This window comes from Rutidosis leptorrhynchoides, chromosome 8, assembly GCF_046630445.1.
Source record: "Rutidosis leptorrhynchoides isolate AG116_Rl617_1_P2 chromosome 8, CSIRO_AGI_Rlap_v1, whole genome shotgun sequence".
Classification (NCBI taxonomy): domain Eukaryota; kingdom Viridiplantae; phylum Streptophyta; class Magnoliopsida; order Asterales; family Asteraceae; genus Rutidosis; species Rutidosis leptorrhynchoides.
Genome location: NC_092340.1, coordinates 329,394,686 through 329,407,428, shown reverse-complemented (window position 1 = coordinate 329,407,428; position 12,743 = coordinate 329,394,686). Strand labels below are relative to the sequence as shown.

The following is a 12,743-nucleotide window of genomic DNA, read 5'->3' as shown; positions in this document are numbered from 1 at the left end:
ACCCCTGACACTGTACGGGTGTCGGCAATCATTATTATGTACCCCCTTAACGATTACGCCAATGGGTATAGACGTCACTCTCAATAGGCCTACTCACAATAATTAAGCTTGCAAAATTTCAATTCCAGCAATTAACGATATTATAGCGGGGATTTGCATATAAAAATAAATACATGTTTAATAAAAGTCTCACGAAATTGCATATCAAATAGTTTAGGTACTTGTGTCTAAATTGTAAATCATTTAAAAGCAAGTATGTGTCTCATCCCAAAGTTTATAAAACAGTTAAGAAATAGTAGAAAGATGGGCTATGAAGTTCACCTTAGTAGCAAGTAAGTAATTCCACGCAAGAAGTATGAATGGAGTATGTAACTGGAGATCTCAACCTAGAGTTATAACATTTGATTAGTTAATGTCTAATAGACATAAAGTTTGTTTATTAATATAGCGAACTATATTAACAGTGATGGTTTTCGAGAAAAGTTCCTATTTCTCAAAAGTTTCTATTTTGGAAAACCTACTATTTATAGAAAGCTTCCACTTATAGTAAGCTTCTAGTTTTAAGAAGTCGAGTTATAATTCTTAACAAAGATGTTGTACAATCTCGCCCAAACTTCGTTGTTATCATGCAAGTCACTCGAATGATCAGTTATTACCGGACGCCCAGAATTCTTGACCAGAATCTAAGTCATGGCATTCGAAATCCACAAGCGGTTCCCATAAGGCAACAAGGACCACCCTAGGCCAAATGTAGCGGTGATGTTTGTAGTCTGTGTATGCTATCTTTAATTATAACCTTCACGTTGTAGGGTTATTAATATACTTATTAGTTATATATATATATATATATATATATATATATATATATATATATATATATATATATATATATATATATATATAAGTGATAATATACTTAGCGTAATTAGGTTTGTAGGTTATACTAATAATAATAGTATTACTCTTTTATTAATTAGCTATTATGAAATTTTATCATTATATATGTTATATATATAAATACACCCACATGATATATACTCTTTATTTATTTTCATACATATATATGTTCATATATATATATATATATATATATATATATATATATTATGTGTATGCGTTACATATATCTTAAGTCAAAGGTGATACATATATATATATATATATATATATATATATATATATATATATATATATATATTCTTTATTTATTATTATTATACATGTATATGTTTATAGCTATATGATATATATGTATATATTATATGTAAGTGTTATATATATATATATATATATATATATATATATATATATATATATATATATATATATATATATATATATATATATATATATATATGTATATACTAGTTAAAGACCCGCAATTTCGCGAAATTTATTGAATAATAATATGTAAGACTATCTGACCAAAAAATAAACATTAAAGCATTTTAAAAGGTTAAATGAGTAAAAATATAAATTCAATATTTATGTAATCTAAACCCAAAACCCTAAACCTAAACTCTAAACCCTAAATTCTAAACCCTAAACCCTAAATCTAAATCCTCAACCCAAAACCCTAAATCTAAATCCAAAACCCTAAACCTAAACTCAAAACCCTAAAATTTAAACCCTAAACCCTAAAATATAAACCATAAACCCTAAATCTAAACCCTAAACCCTAAATATAAACCCTAAAATCTAAACCCTAAACCCTAAAATATAAACCCTAAACCCTAAATCTAAACCCTAAACCCTAAATATAAACCCTAAACCTAAAACCCTAAACCTAAACTCTAAACCCTAAAATCTAAACCTAAAACCCTAAATCTAAACCCTAAATCCTAAAGTCTAAACCTTAAACCCTAAATCTAAACCCTAAACCTAACCTAAACCCTAAATCTAAACCCAAGACCCTAAAATCTAAACCATAAACCCTAAATCTAAACCCTAAACCACAAACCGTAAATCTAAACCCAAAACCCTAACCTAAACTCTAAACCCTAAAATCTAAACCCTAAATCTAAATCCTGAACCCTAAACCTAAACTCTAAACCCTAAAAACTCTAAACCTAAATCCTAAACCCTAAGACCTAAAATCTAAACCCTAGAATCTAAACCCTTACAAATTCATCATCACAGCCTCTTTTATTAGCCATCTTTCAATGAATCTCATTCATTTTTATTAGCCTTAAACATATGCAACCCATGTTTTAACTAAAACCTCCATATCCATATTCATATCCATATTCCGTATATCCATCCATACATATATCAACAAAAGACCCTAACTTTAACCTCAAAAAGCAAACCGCAATCTTCACACTTCATCTAAAAAATCACTAATTTCTTAAAATTAACCAAATAAAATTTTCTTCCCCACTAATCAAAGATGTAAAATTATTGTATTCGAACAAACAATATTCGTAAGTAAAATATCAGGAAAAAAACAAGAGTTAGGTCCAACTTGCTACACCGTGTCGCATTCGATTTCTTTAAGTCATGTTGTGCAGTCGTTTGTTGTTACATAGAGTAGTTACATTGCATGGTTACTAAAGATAATTACAGAATAGTTGTATTTCATAAGTAGTTACAAAAGAGCTAAGCTAAATATAGTTACAAAAGAGAGTTATAGGGCTCTTAATTAGGCAGTCATCTCATCTGCTTTCATGGTAGTTAAAGGCTGAGCAGAAATTCATATGGTTACAAAAGTTTGTCATAACATGATTGTATAGTCACAAAGTATTGATTTAAGCTACCTTACTATTGAAGGAAGGAGTAGTTGAACAAAAGATTGTATTTACACAAAAGCTAGTTTAGATAAGTTTATATAAGACATGTTTCTGTGTAACCATACCGTGCGGAGAACACTGAGATGTATCAAAATATTTCTGGTCATTTACTATTATTGAAACGGGTCAAAACTAACACCTTTAGATAAGTAATAGTCAATAATCATAAACAATTATGACCTTACTAATCTTCAGGTGTTAATGCGTAATAGACAATGGATCATTAATATTTTTTTTTACCCATTTCAATGAATAATAGTTGGTGTTTTTGTGTAACCGTGCGGAGATCACTGAAATTGGTCAAAATGAGTAATGGTGAGTGGATCATAAACAATTATTACCCATAACAGGTGCGCGAGTGTAAAAATCACACAAATCTAAGGGTGTTAGTTTACCTCGGTCTTTGAAAAGTGCACCCTTTGCTTGTGGTTGCATTCGCTGGTTTTCTGAGCTTTTTGTTTCGATTTTTGTTTCTTCCACTGGTGTGGTGACATCTGTTTTGTTATATATTTCTTACTAAGAAGTTTTACATCTATTAGTTTGGAGAGAATGTCAATGCGAAATTATTTACCAGAATGTACACTTCATCAAGAATGAACTCCGGGTTGATGTTGTTGATTAATCGGTTATGAACTCTGGGTTTAACAATGTACACTTCATCGAGTATGAACTTCGGTTTGATGTTCAATATCGTCAACTTGACTGATTAAGCAACATAATTTAGCGTTTACATTTCATCGAATATGTACATTTGTTCCGTTTAATCAACATCACCCGCCCGTCTTCTCAACATTTATGGTAACACGGGCAATTATCAGATGCATAAGCTTTTACCCGTTCGTCAAACCAAATTGTTGCAGAACAATAAGTACAAACACAATCACAAACCCTAAATGTAGATAGAAACTCATTACACCTACAAGTAATCATTTCCCGTGACTAAAAGTTTACACAAAAAACTCCTAAATTTAGTCATGCGCCAATCTTGATAGTCGAGACATGTGGATAGGAGCAACTGCAATTCCCATAAACACAAAATTAAGATAAGCTAAGCGTTTGATAAGAATGAAAAAACATTATAATTGTAACAATTCTCATTAATTTATATAAGAATTTAAGATGAGCAAAGTTGCAAAGTTGCAAAGTCACAAAAAGAATGGGAAAATCATAATCATAATGTGCGTTTTTTTTTTTTTTTGAACGGCCAAAATATTTATTGATAAAGACTACCTAGCGAGCAGCTAGGATAGCCTAAAGATTACAGTGGCTTTTGAAGCCAATTGTTCCAATTTACACAATGTTGCTTCTACAATTTAACCAACTATAAGAAAAATAACAAATAGAATCAAACAAAATACTTTTCTTCAAAACTCGATTGTTGAATAATAATCCATTCCTGTATCTCCAAAGGTGCCAAGCTGAAGCTGCAAAAATAGTACACACTCTAGTCTTTGCTGCAATTGTAGCTCTCCATCCTTCTATCCAAGAGACGAAATCACTCCAATCCGAGAATTGCGGCATATCTAAAAATTATTATGTTTGGTGTTGGTTCAACAGATTCACCAAGAATGCGATATGTCTGCACCGCATCATAATAGTATTGTGTATCAACGAAAAAGAGACCACAAAAGCTCCTGAAAAGTAGGGGTCATGTTGAGCAAATATTGCTACTGTTGTTACACTTAAATCCAGCTATGCCATCCAACAGGTTACTATAAAAAAGCAATAGCTCCTACCAAAAAGATGTTAAATATTAGGAGACTATTGCATATACAGTACCAAGTTCTCATTTATACTTTCTTACTTAATAACAGCTACTTTGGAAGTAAAAACAATAGAGAGATTGGCCTCCTAAAGTATGACAAAACAGAAGCAAATTGAGGAAAATGTTTCATTACTATAAATTGGTCCATATTACATACATCGTTAAGTTTCTTTGTTTTCGTTTTGAATCATGAGTAATGTCTAGTGCATGAAAAAACTCTGATGCACTTCGACAAAAAGTAGAAGAAAAAAAAGTCACATGGAGCCCTAGGTGAAAATTCAAAATAATGTAAGGCCAAACACTCCAAAGTAGATGTAGCAAAGGTTGTGAGGGGATCGGTCACAGGCCAAAACAGGTTCAAACTAATTGAATACATAGACTAAAGGTATAAAAACACCCAAATATACTTGCTAACTATATATAAAAGTTGCTATAAAAACTGATTACTGCAAAAAACAGCTAATTCAGATCACCATATACAATATACCTTCAGTCGTAGGCATCACTGATAATGAACGTGGCAAACTGGAGGGAAACTTCTTCATACTATTTTATGTGGTTCCTATAAGACCCTACCGGAAGCTCACACTTTTTATTCGCCATTAAAAGGCCATCTTGGTGAAACGAAATACTCTCGAGATCAAGTAACTGTCTTTGACTTTTTAACCAACCGTTTTCAGAATCCCGGTCCCCTGACCCACCACCTCTCTCGTCCTTAAACCGTCTTGCTTCTTCTCTTATACTTTCCTCCAAGTTTTTCTGCCTCTCTTTTGTTGTAGCCCGGGTGGCATGTAAGTGTTTCAAAATAGCAACCAAATCACACCCGAGTTCCATCATTTTTTCTTCAATATGTTTCCATTGTTCTTGATCTTCAGCCCTAGCTAAACGTGTACACCACACAATCTTCAACCAGTTCCTTAAAAGGTACTTCACAAGACTAAACTGCTCGAACTGAATATGCACGAGCAGATTATTCTCAACTTCACGATCATCACCTTCTTCAAGAATTTTTAAAACTTCTTCAGCAAGTTTGTGGCTCTGTTGTGGATCAATTTGTTGATCATAGCCGTGTGTAATCTTCCTCTGAAGCCAATAATCATCAGTATCTTGTACATTAAGAGTCAGACCCTCACTAGCTTCTAGTGATTCCACATCATAAACATCATCATCATAATCCATACCACCACCCTTTTGCATATCAATACTCCTATCTCTATCCAAACCATCATCTTCATCCTCCTCATCATCTCCTTGCACAACATCAAGATCACTCTCAACATTATCACTCTTCAAACTCAACAGCTACACCAACATCATCATCATCATCATCATCAATATCAAGAGTGTCTTCACCCTTTGCAGCACTAGACCCGGTTTGATCACCACTAGCATCTTGAAAATCTGTTATTCGCCTCCCAATAGAAACCAACTGATTAAACTCCTGATTCGGGATCGGGTTCAACAGCTTCTCGATATCCTTCTTTTACTTGAGATTCTTCAACGTATCATTCTTAAGCAAGGCCAAAATCTCGTCTGCAGCACCACTAAAAATATTCAAAGGCTCATAAGCAACTCGAGTTTCTTTTGTTTTGGGCTGGTAAACGCCTTCTTCGGTTGAAGTAAGCACACTTTCATCTTGCAACCGCCGCCTATTACTCTGTTTATTGTTGCAAGAGACATATCAAGCTCTTTTTTCTTCTTACAATTTGTTAGTTTTTCATCCAATTTAGCTGCTGGTTGGTTCAAGAGTATCTCGTGGCCATGAATCAGTAGTCAACATGAGACAGAAATTAGCACTGTACTCATACTGCTTGAACCGAGCATGTGCCTCAGCACCACCGCCTAAATTCTTCGCCATACCTGATCAGGCACTTTCAAGCTCAAAAGACCCTACAATCGCAAAATCAATGGAATCAGTCAACCAATTACAATGATACTACGTAATATAATACCACAAAGGTGGGTTTAAACTTAGTTTTTAAATAACAGCAATATTAATATAAATTATAAAATATGTTAGAAAGTGGAGTTCCAAAAACATTCATGATCAATTTCTTAGATAATCTGTCAAACAACAACAGCACACATAACATGTGTTAATTTCCTTGTATAAATATACATCAAACTCATCACATTAGCCTAGGTTAGAAAATAATATAATGTAACTATTGTTGTGGCATGTACCCAAGTTGACCTGCTAACCCTATCCCACTGGCCTGCCCATTTCACCGCCTGAAATTACACTTAATACATGATACCATTCAGACTACAAACACAACATGAATGAAGAATAATTGATTTTAGAAGTAACACCGCATAACAAAACATCATGATTTAATCGATTGCGATCGATTATCAAAAACGCATCATTATAAAAGAGAGAAATATCCATTGCCACGTGTAATATAACTCAGATAATGCATAGAGCAAGGCCCTAAGCTCGAAAGGAAAGTCATATGAATGAAAACCTTAAAGGATGATATGACTGATAATTTTCGTAGAATGAGAATGTAATGTTTGTTCACCTAAACATTTCAAAATATATAATTGTACCATCATACAAAGAATCAGTTCATATTCGTACAAAACTTACTTGTAAACATGCCAATCCACCATAGTGGTTCTAATAAACACCCAGGAGGATATTTTGGATTCTCCGAAAATAGTCATTGCATAAGCGAATGTGAGATGCCTCACGTTCTCTGGGAATATAAAGTCGCCATCGGGGGACTTGTGGTGACTTGTAGTGTCGAATGAGCGGACGAACCCTCGTCTCAATAATTATGTCCCTATTAATCATAAGCGATTCTTCAAATTACGCAAATAAGGTTGTAAACAAAAAATAAAATAAAACTTGTTACCTTGCATATACAGTACCAAAGCCACTGTGTATTGTTACCGATTGAAACCCAACACGAAGTTGTGATGTGGTGTGTTCACCAGCAAGTGGAGCAAACTGGCCTAGATGCTTGTACCTTAAAAACCAACATAACCAATCCTTTATTTATTTATAGTACAACTTAATATTTATTAAGTTTACGAATGATTATCTAATACCCGAATGGTTTAAAACGATGGCGACCAGTTCTCTAATCTAATTGAGCCTTTAGGATTCTCTTCACACTCCTTCATTCTATTGAAACATTTAGCCAGATATTCACCTTGTTCAGCCGCCACCTAATACATTAACAACAATAATGTCACTACTCAATTGGATCAAAAAATAGAATGTCTAATAAAATTTCTTGAAAACGGTACCTGTGCAATTGGAGGAAGACTTTTCATCTTAGTATCCACTTCAGATAGTCTGCTTTAACACATATAGCGTTGCGAACTACATTCAGTTTGATCCACATACCTAAACCCACTTCTCTGCCCATTTAGCCACCTTCAATTTTTGTTAAAACAACATAACTCTCAAACTACAATCCACTGTAATTAAAGCTTGCATGATAGTAGAATACCTATCCCGCCAGATTAATAGTTGGGAAATCTAAGAAACAAAAATAAGCAATAAACTAAAATGATGAGATCATTTACGTTAGAGCAATCATAACTATCTAGTAATTATTGTAATTTGGCCCTAGAATTTGCTGCAAAATATATCAACTAAATAATCGAAGAAGACTCACTACCATGCTCATGGAAATTACCTGATCATCACAGTAGATTCCAACTAAAATCAACATCGGTACAAATCAGACTACTGCTAACAAACCTACATAGAATATTTTATCAGTGAGTACTTATATAAAGCATAAAAGCAATGTAAACATTAAAGAATTAACACTCTCTTTCAAACCTTTATAAAAAGAAATAACATGTCAAGCATGATAACAAAATGTACAAAATGTACCAATAGTTTAAAACAAAATGTACCAATAGTTTGCAAGTAGTCATAATGCATTTATTGACAAGCTGCAGTCATAACTCAAAGCATGAGCGCACATAATGAAATAGGCAGAAAAAAAATGTAGAACCTTCTTTACTACAACGATTTTTCAAAAGGCATCAGTCCTATGTTCAATTTCAGAAATTAGACAAATTTGGTCAAAAGACAATATTGAGTGAAGTTAATACATACGTAGTATATATCACTGTGATTATCACTATTTAACGTGATACCTACTTTGTTCAGATCATCTAATGTAATTAACAATCGATCATTAACCATGTATATTATGTATTTTAACACATATACAAACAAAGATAACCGACCTGCTTATCCAAATCAGGAAAATCCGAATGGAGGTGATCTAACGGCGAAAGACAAATGCTTTTTGGCAACCAGAGAGCCCGCGACGTTGATAATTCTTCAAAGAAAGAACGCCTCTTTAATTAAACCTGAGTGATCTCCATAAGAAAATATGAAATAGTAAGTTATAGCGCCTAAGCCAAAATTTACCAATTCGTAGGACAATAAGATAATATCGTTAATTACTGAATTAGCCTATATACCTCAACAATCCGTTCGTATAATATATATACTCCCTAAATTACTGCATATACATCAATAATTCGTTCGTATAACTCTCACAGACAATACAACAAACAGTTGGTGTGCATAAAAAATAAAATCTAATTACTAACAATACTATCAAATTAACATGTTCAACGAATCAAAGACACTTACCTGACCATAGTAAGATTCTGTAAGACCAAACTGAAAGTCATACCACAACTTTCTCATTACATTCTAGTCAACATTACATCATAATAATGTTTATCTAGCACATGAATAAACAAACGAATGAATGTTACCTTATTATGTTCAACATATGCTTTCAACAATAAATCGTACGCCTGCAAAAAAGTTAAATGTGATACTTACATTCAAATACAAATCATAAAATAAAGATAATAACTTCGTTTAAAATTAATTAATACCTTTCGAATCGTATTCCATACACAAATATCTGATCACTAAATGGCCAATTCGATTCGGTGATTAACAGTGATGCACGTGAAGGAAGTTGAAGGAAGATAACTTGGGAAAGAACAGAGGATTTGGGGCGCTAGATTTAGGGTTTCAACTAAACGATTTTCAAACATGAATGTAGATGATGAATTTTAAGTGTAGATGATCTGGGAGAAAGCTAGGGTTTGTTTATTCCCGAATGTGGTGAATGAATATAACATTCATGAACCCTTCTTGTTAATTTTGTCCCGTGTGTTTAGATGATTAAGGTATTTTAGGGATAACTGTTTTAACAATTGATTTATTAGCTAATATTTTTAGCGGATGATTAAGGACCGTTTGATAAGGGGTATTATAATGGAATTTTCTAATCTAATGGTAATTAAGGGTGTTTTAAAAACATTTATTAGCTAATCGAGACTCTCTTTTAATGTATATAGTGATATTCTTTATTTATTATTATTATTATACATGTATATGTTTATAGCTATATGATATATATGTATATATTATATGTAAGTGTTATATATATATATATATATATATATATATATATATATATATACTTATTACGATTCTTTTTATATTTACTAACCTAATATAACTTACATAATACACATTCATACATACACACACACGTACATATACATACATCTATACACATACATATACACGTATGTATATATCAAAATATATACACAAGCATATACCTACCTATATATATGTACATACATACGTATGCATGCATGCATGCATGTATATCATTAACTATTAATCAACTTCACATAAAATCATAACTTTTACTAAACCTAATAACATAATACTACCTAATTAATCATACAATATTCATCAACCCTAACCTTTATTAACCATAATTATTATTCGAAGCTTTTAACCCTAATCTTAATATTCATAATCAATTCTTTTTCATAATCTTTATCTATACCATTAACCTTATTCATAACCCTTTTAACATCATCAATAACTTTTGCATAATCAAAATCATAATTCAACCTTAACCATAATCATTATCATTACTTTTAATCTAATCATACTTAATAGTTATCAAGTTACTAATACTTCATGATCATACTTCTAAATTCAACATGAATTCATAAGCTTTTACTCATCATTAACCTAATAACATTACCCATCAAATAATATCATAATCTTCTTATTAATAATTAATCATAATACTTGATCATAATCTTTATCATTACCTAACCCCACTACTTATATCATAATACTTATATAACAACTTAAAGTAAATAAATTTAACATGATTAATCTTATTAACATAATACTTAAACATAATACTTAATATCATCTTAAAAGTAATTGATTCTAAAACATGATTAAACTAGGGTTTTAGTGTACCTTAAGAAGGTAAAGATCAAGAATAATGATGGATGCGGATTGCACAGGAAAAATAGAAACCTGCAGCAACAACTTACGACCTAAACAGGTGGATATCTTGGACTGTTTTAGCTTGATAGGAAACAGCAGGTACAGCAACAACAAAGGTACTTTATGGGCTGTCTTGATCACGCACAGAACCAGTAGGAAACAGGGGAAAAAACACGCAGCAACTAGGTTTGATGATAGCGAATTTGTAGCAGCAACTGGAGCAGGAAACGGAATGCAATATTTGTCGAATAGGAGGCTGTGATGGTTATCGAATTGCAGCAGATTTTTGGGAGGTTTAGAAGTCGATGCGGGTGAGGGTTGTTGTGGTTTATTTGTCGACTAAAAGCAGGCTGGATGATGGCTGTTTAGTCGACAAAAAATAGAGGGAAATTAGGCAGGCACAAGTCGACTAATTATGCAGTTTGAAAGGTTTAATTTGTGGTGAAGATTATGGAATACATGATGCCTTATATAGTTGTGTTTGATTCCGAATTACACTCAATTTACTTGAAGATCAAGGACACTAATTAGAATTTAACTAGGATTTGTGAAAGCTTTAAAAATCAAGTTTTTCTCCCTAATAATCAAAACAGCCGATTTTTAGTTATATGTGTTTATTTTTTTTATATATATTTCGGCATTCACATTTATCATTTATATAATTTATATATTTTTTTATTATTAATATTATTTTATTTATTACTTTGGCTCCATAAGTTTAATTTATTTATTTTTTATTTGTCCCCCATTTGTTTTATAGTTTATATAATTAACACATTTATTATATTTTTTTTACTGTAAATATAGTATTTGCACATTTTATTTTTATCATAATAATATTATTAGTTATTAGGGTTAGGGTTTAATATTTAATATTAAATGGTATTAGGGTTTAGTATTTAATGTATGAGGTTACGTTTAGGGTTTACAAGATTAGGGTTTTAAATTAATATTTGAGGTTAGGGTTTCAAGTTATTAATGACATGCTTTAATTATAGAGCATTTAATTATCTGGATAACAACCCTAATGACAATACACAGTATCACGAAATGAAACCCTAAGGGAAATCTGGTAAATTCAGAATGGAAAAGTGAGGGTTGTTATAGATATGAAGTTTGAAATATATAAATTGCTATAGTATTATTATTACTGATATTATTATCATTAATAATATTAGTATTATTACAATCAGTATTATTATTATTATTATTAATATTATTGTTATAAATTTTATAGTTATTATTACCATTAACATTAATAATAATATTATTGTTATTACTATTATAGTGTTATAAATTATTATTATTATTATTATTTATAATATTAATAATAATATTATTATTGTTATATTTATTAATGAATAAGATTAATTATGATATATATATATATATATATATATATATATATATATATATATATATATATATATAAATACTAATACATAAATACAGATAATTCATAAATACAAATAAATACAGATATATACAGATATTAACACTAATTATATTATATAAATATAGATAAGTATACGCGTTATTTAATCTGTTCCTTATTTTCTTTGTTTTTCTGTTTGTCTGTGATCAATTGTCGACCAAATTGTCACAATAAAACAAGTCTGATCAAATCAATTCCTGTTTCAATTATTCGATTACGATCCTTATTATCATATATATAATGTTATAATGTTATTCGCCTGCTAGGGAGAATTAAAAACCCAAAAACTTAAATACATCAAGAACACCTCTGTTCGTGTAACCTTTTTGCTCATAATTCGAAATCGAATCCATTTTAGAAATCTAAAAATAAAGAAGTGTCCTAAATTACGTCGTGAATGTTTCCTCAAATTCTCAGGTTCCAATTCGT

At 31.1% G+C, this 12,743-nt stretch overlaps 1 protein-coding gene across 7 annotated transcripts; it reads right to left on the bottom strand.

The window, feature by feature from the left end:
- Nucleotides 1–3,973: 3,973 nt before the first annotated feature.
- On the bottom strand, nt 3,974–9,683 carry LOC139861611 (DExH-box ATP-dependent RNA helicase DExH12-like). Of its 7 annotated transcripts, XM_071850053.1 has the most exons (11): nt 9,442–9,683; nt 9,316–9,357; nt 9,188–9,217; nt 8,773–8,898; nt 8,208–8,272; nt 7,813–7,942; nt 7,612–7,731; nt 7,416–7,529; nt 7,148–7,343; nt 5,042–6,444; nt 3,974–4,423 (listed from the first exon to the last, which is right to left on the bottom strand). In XM_071850053.1, exon 10 carries the CDS (start codon nt 5,749–5,751, stop codon nt 5,101–5,103), a length of 651 nt encoding a protein of 216 aa, XP_071706154.1. In that variant the 5' UTR covers nt 5,752–6,444; nt 7,148–7,343; nt 7,416–7,529; nt 7,612–7,731; nt 7,813–7,942; nt 8,208–8,272; nt 8,773–8,898; nt 9,188–9,217; nt 9,316–9,357; nt 9,442–9,683; the 3' UTR covers nt 3,974–4,423; nt 5,042–5,100. The 7 variants fall into 7 exon arrangements, with proteins under 7 accessions (XP_071706154.1, XP_071706153.1, XP_071706152.1 ...); XM_071850052.1 differs by lacking the exon at nt 9,188–9,217; XM_071850051.1 differs by having other exon boundaries at nt 3,974–4,521; nt 8,773–9,357.
- Nucleotides 9,684–12,743: the final 3,060 nt, after the last annotated feature.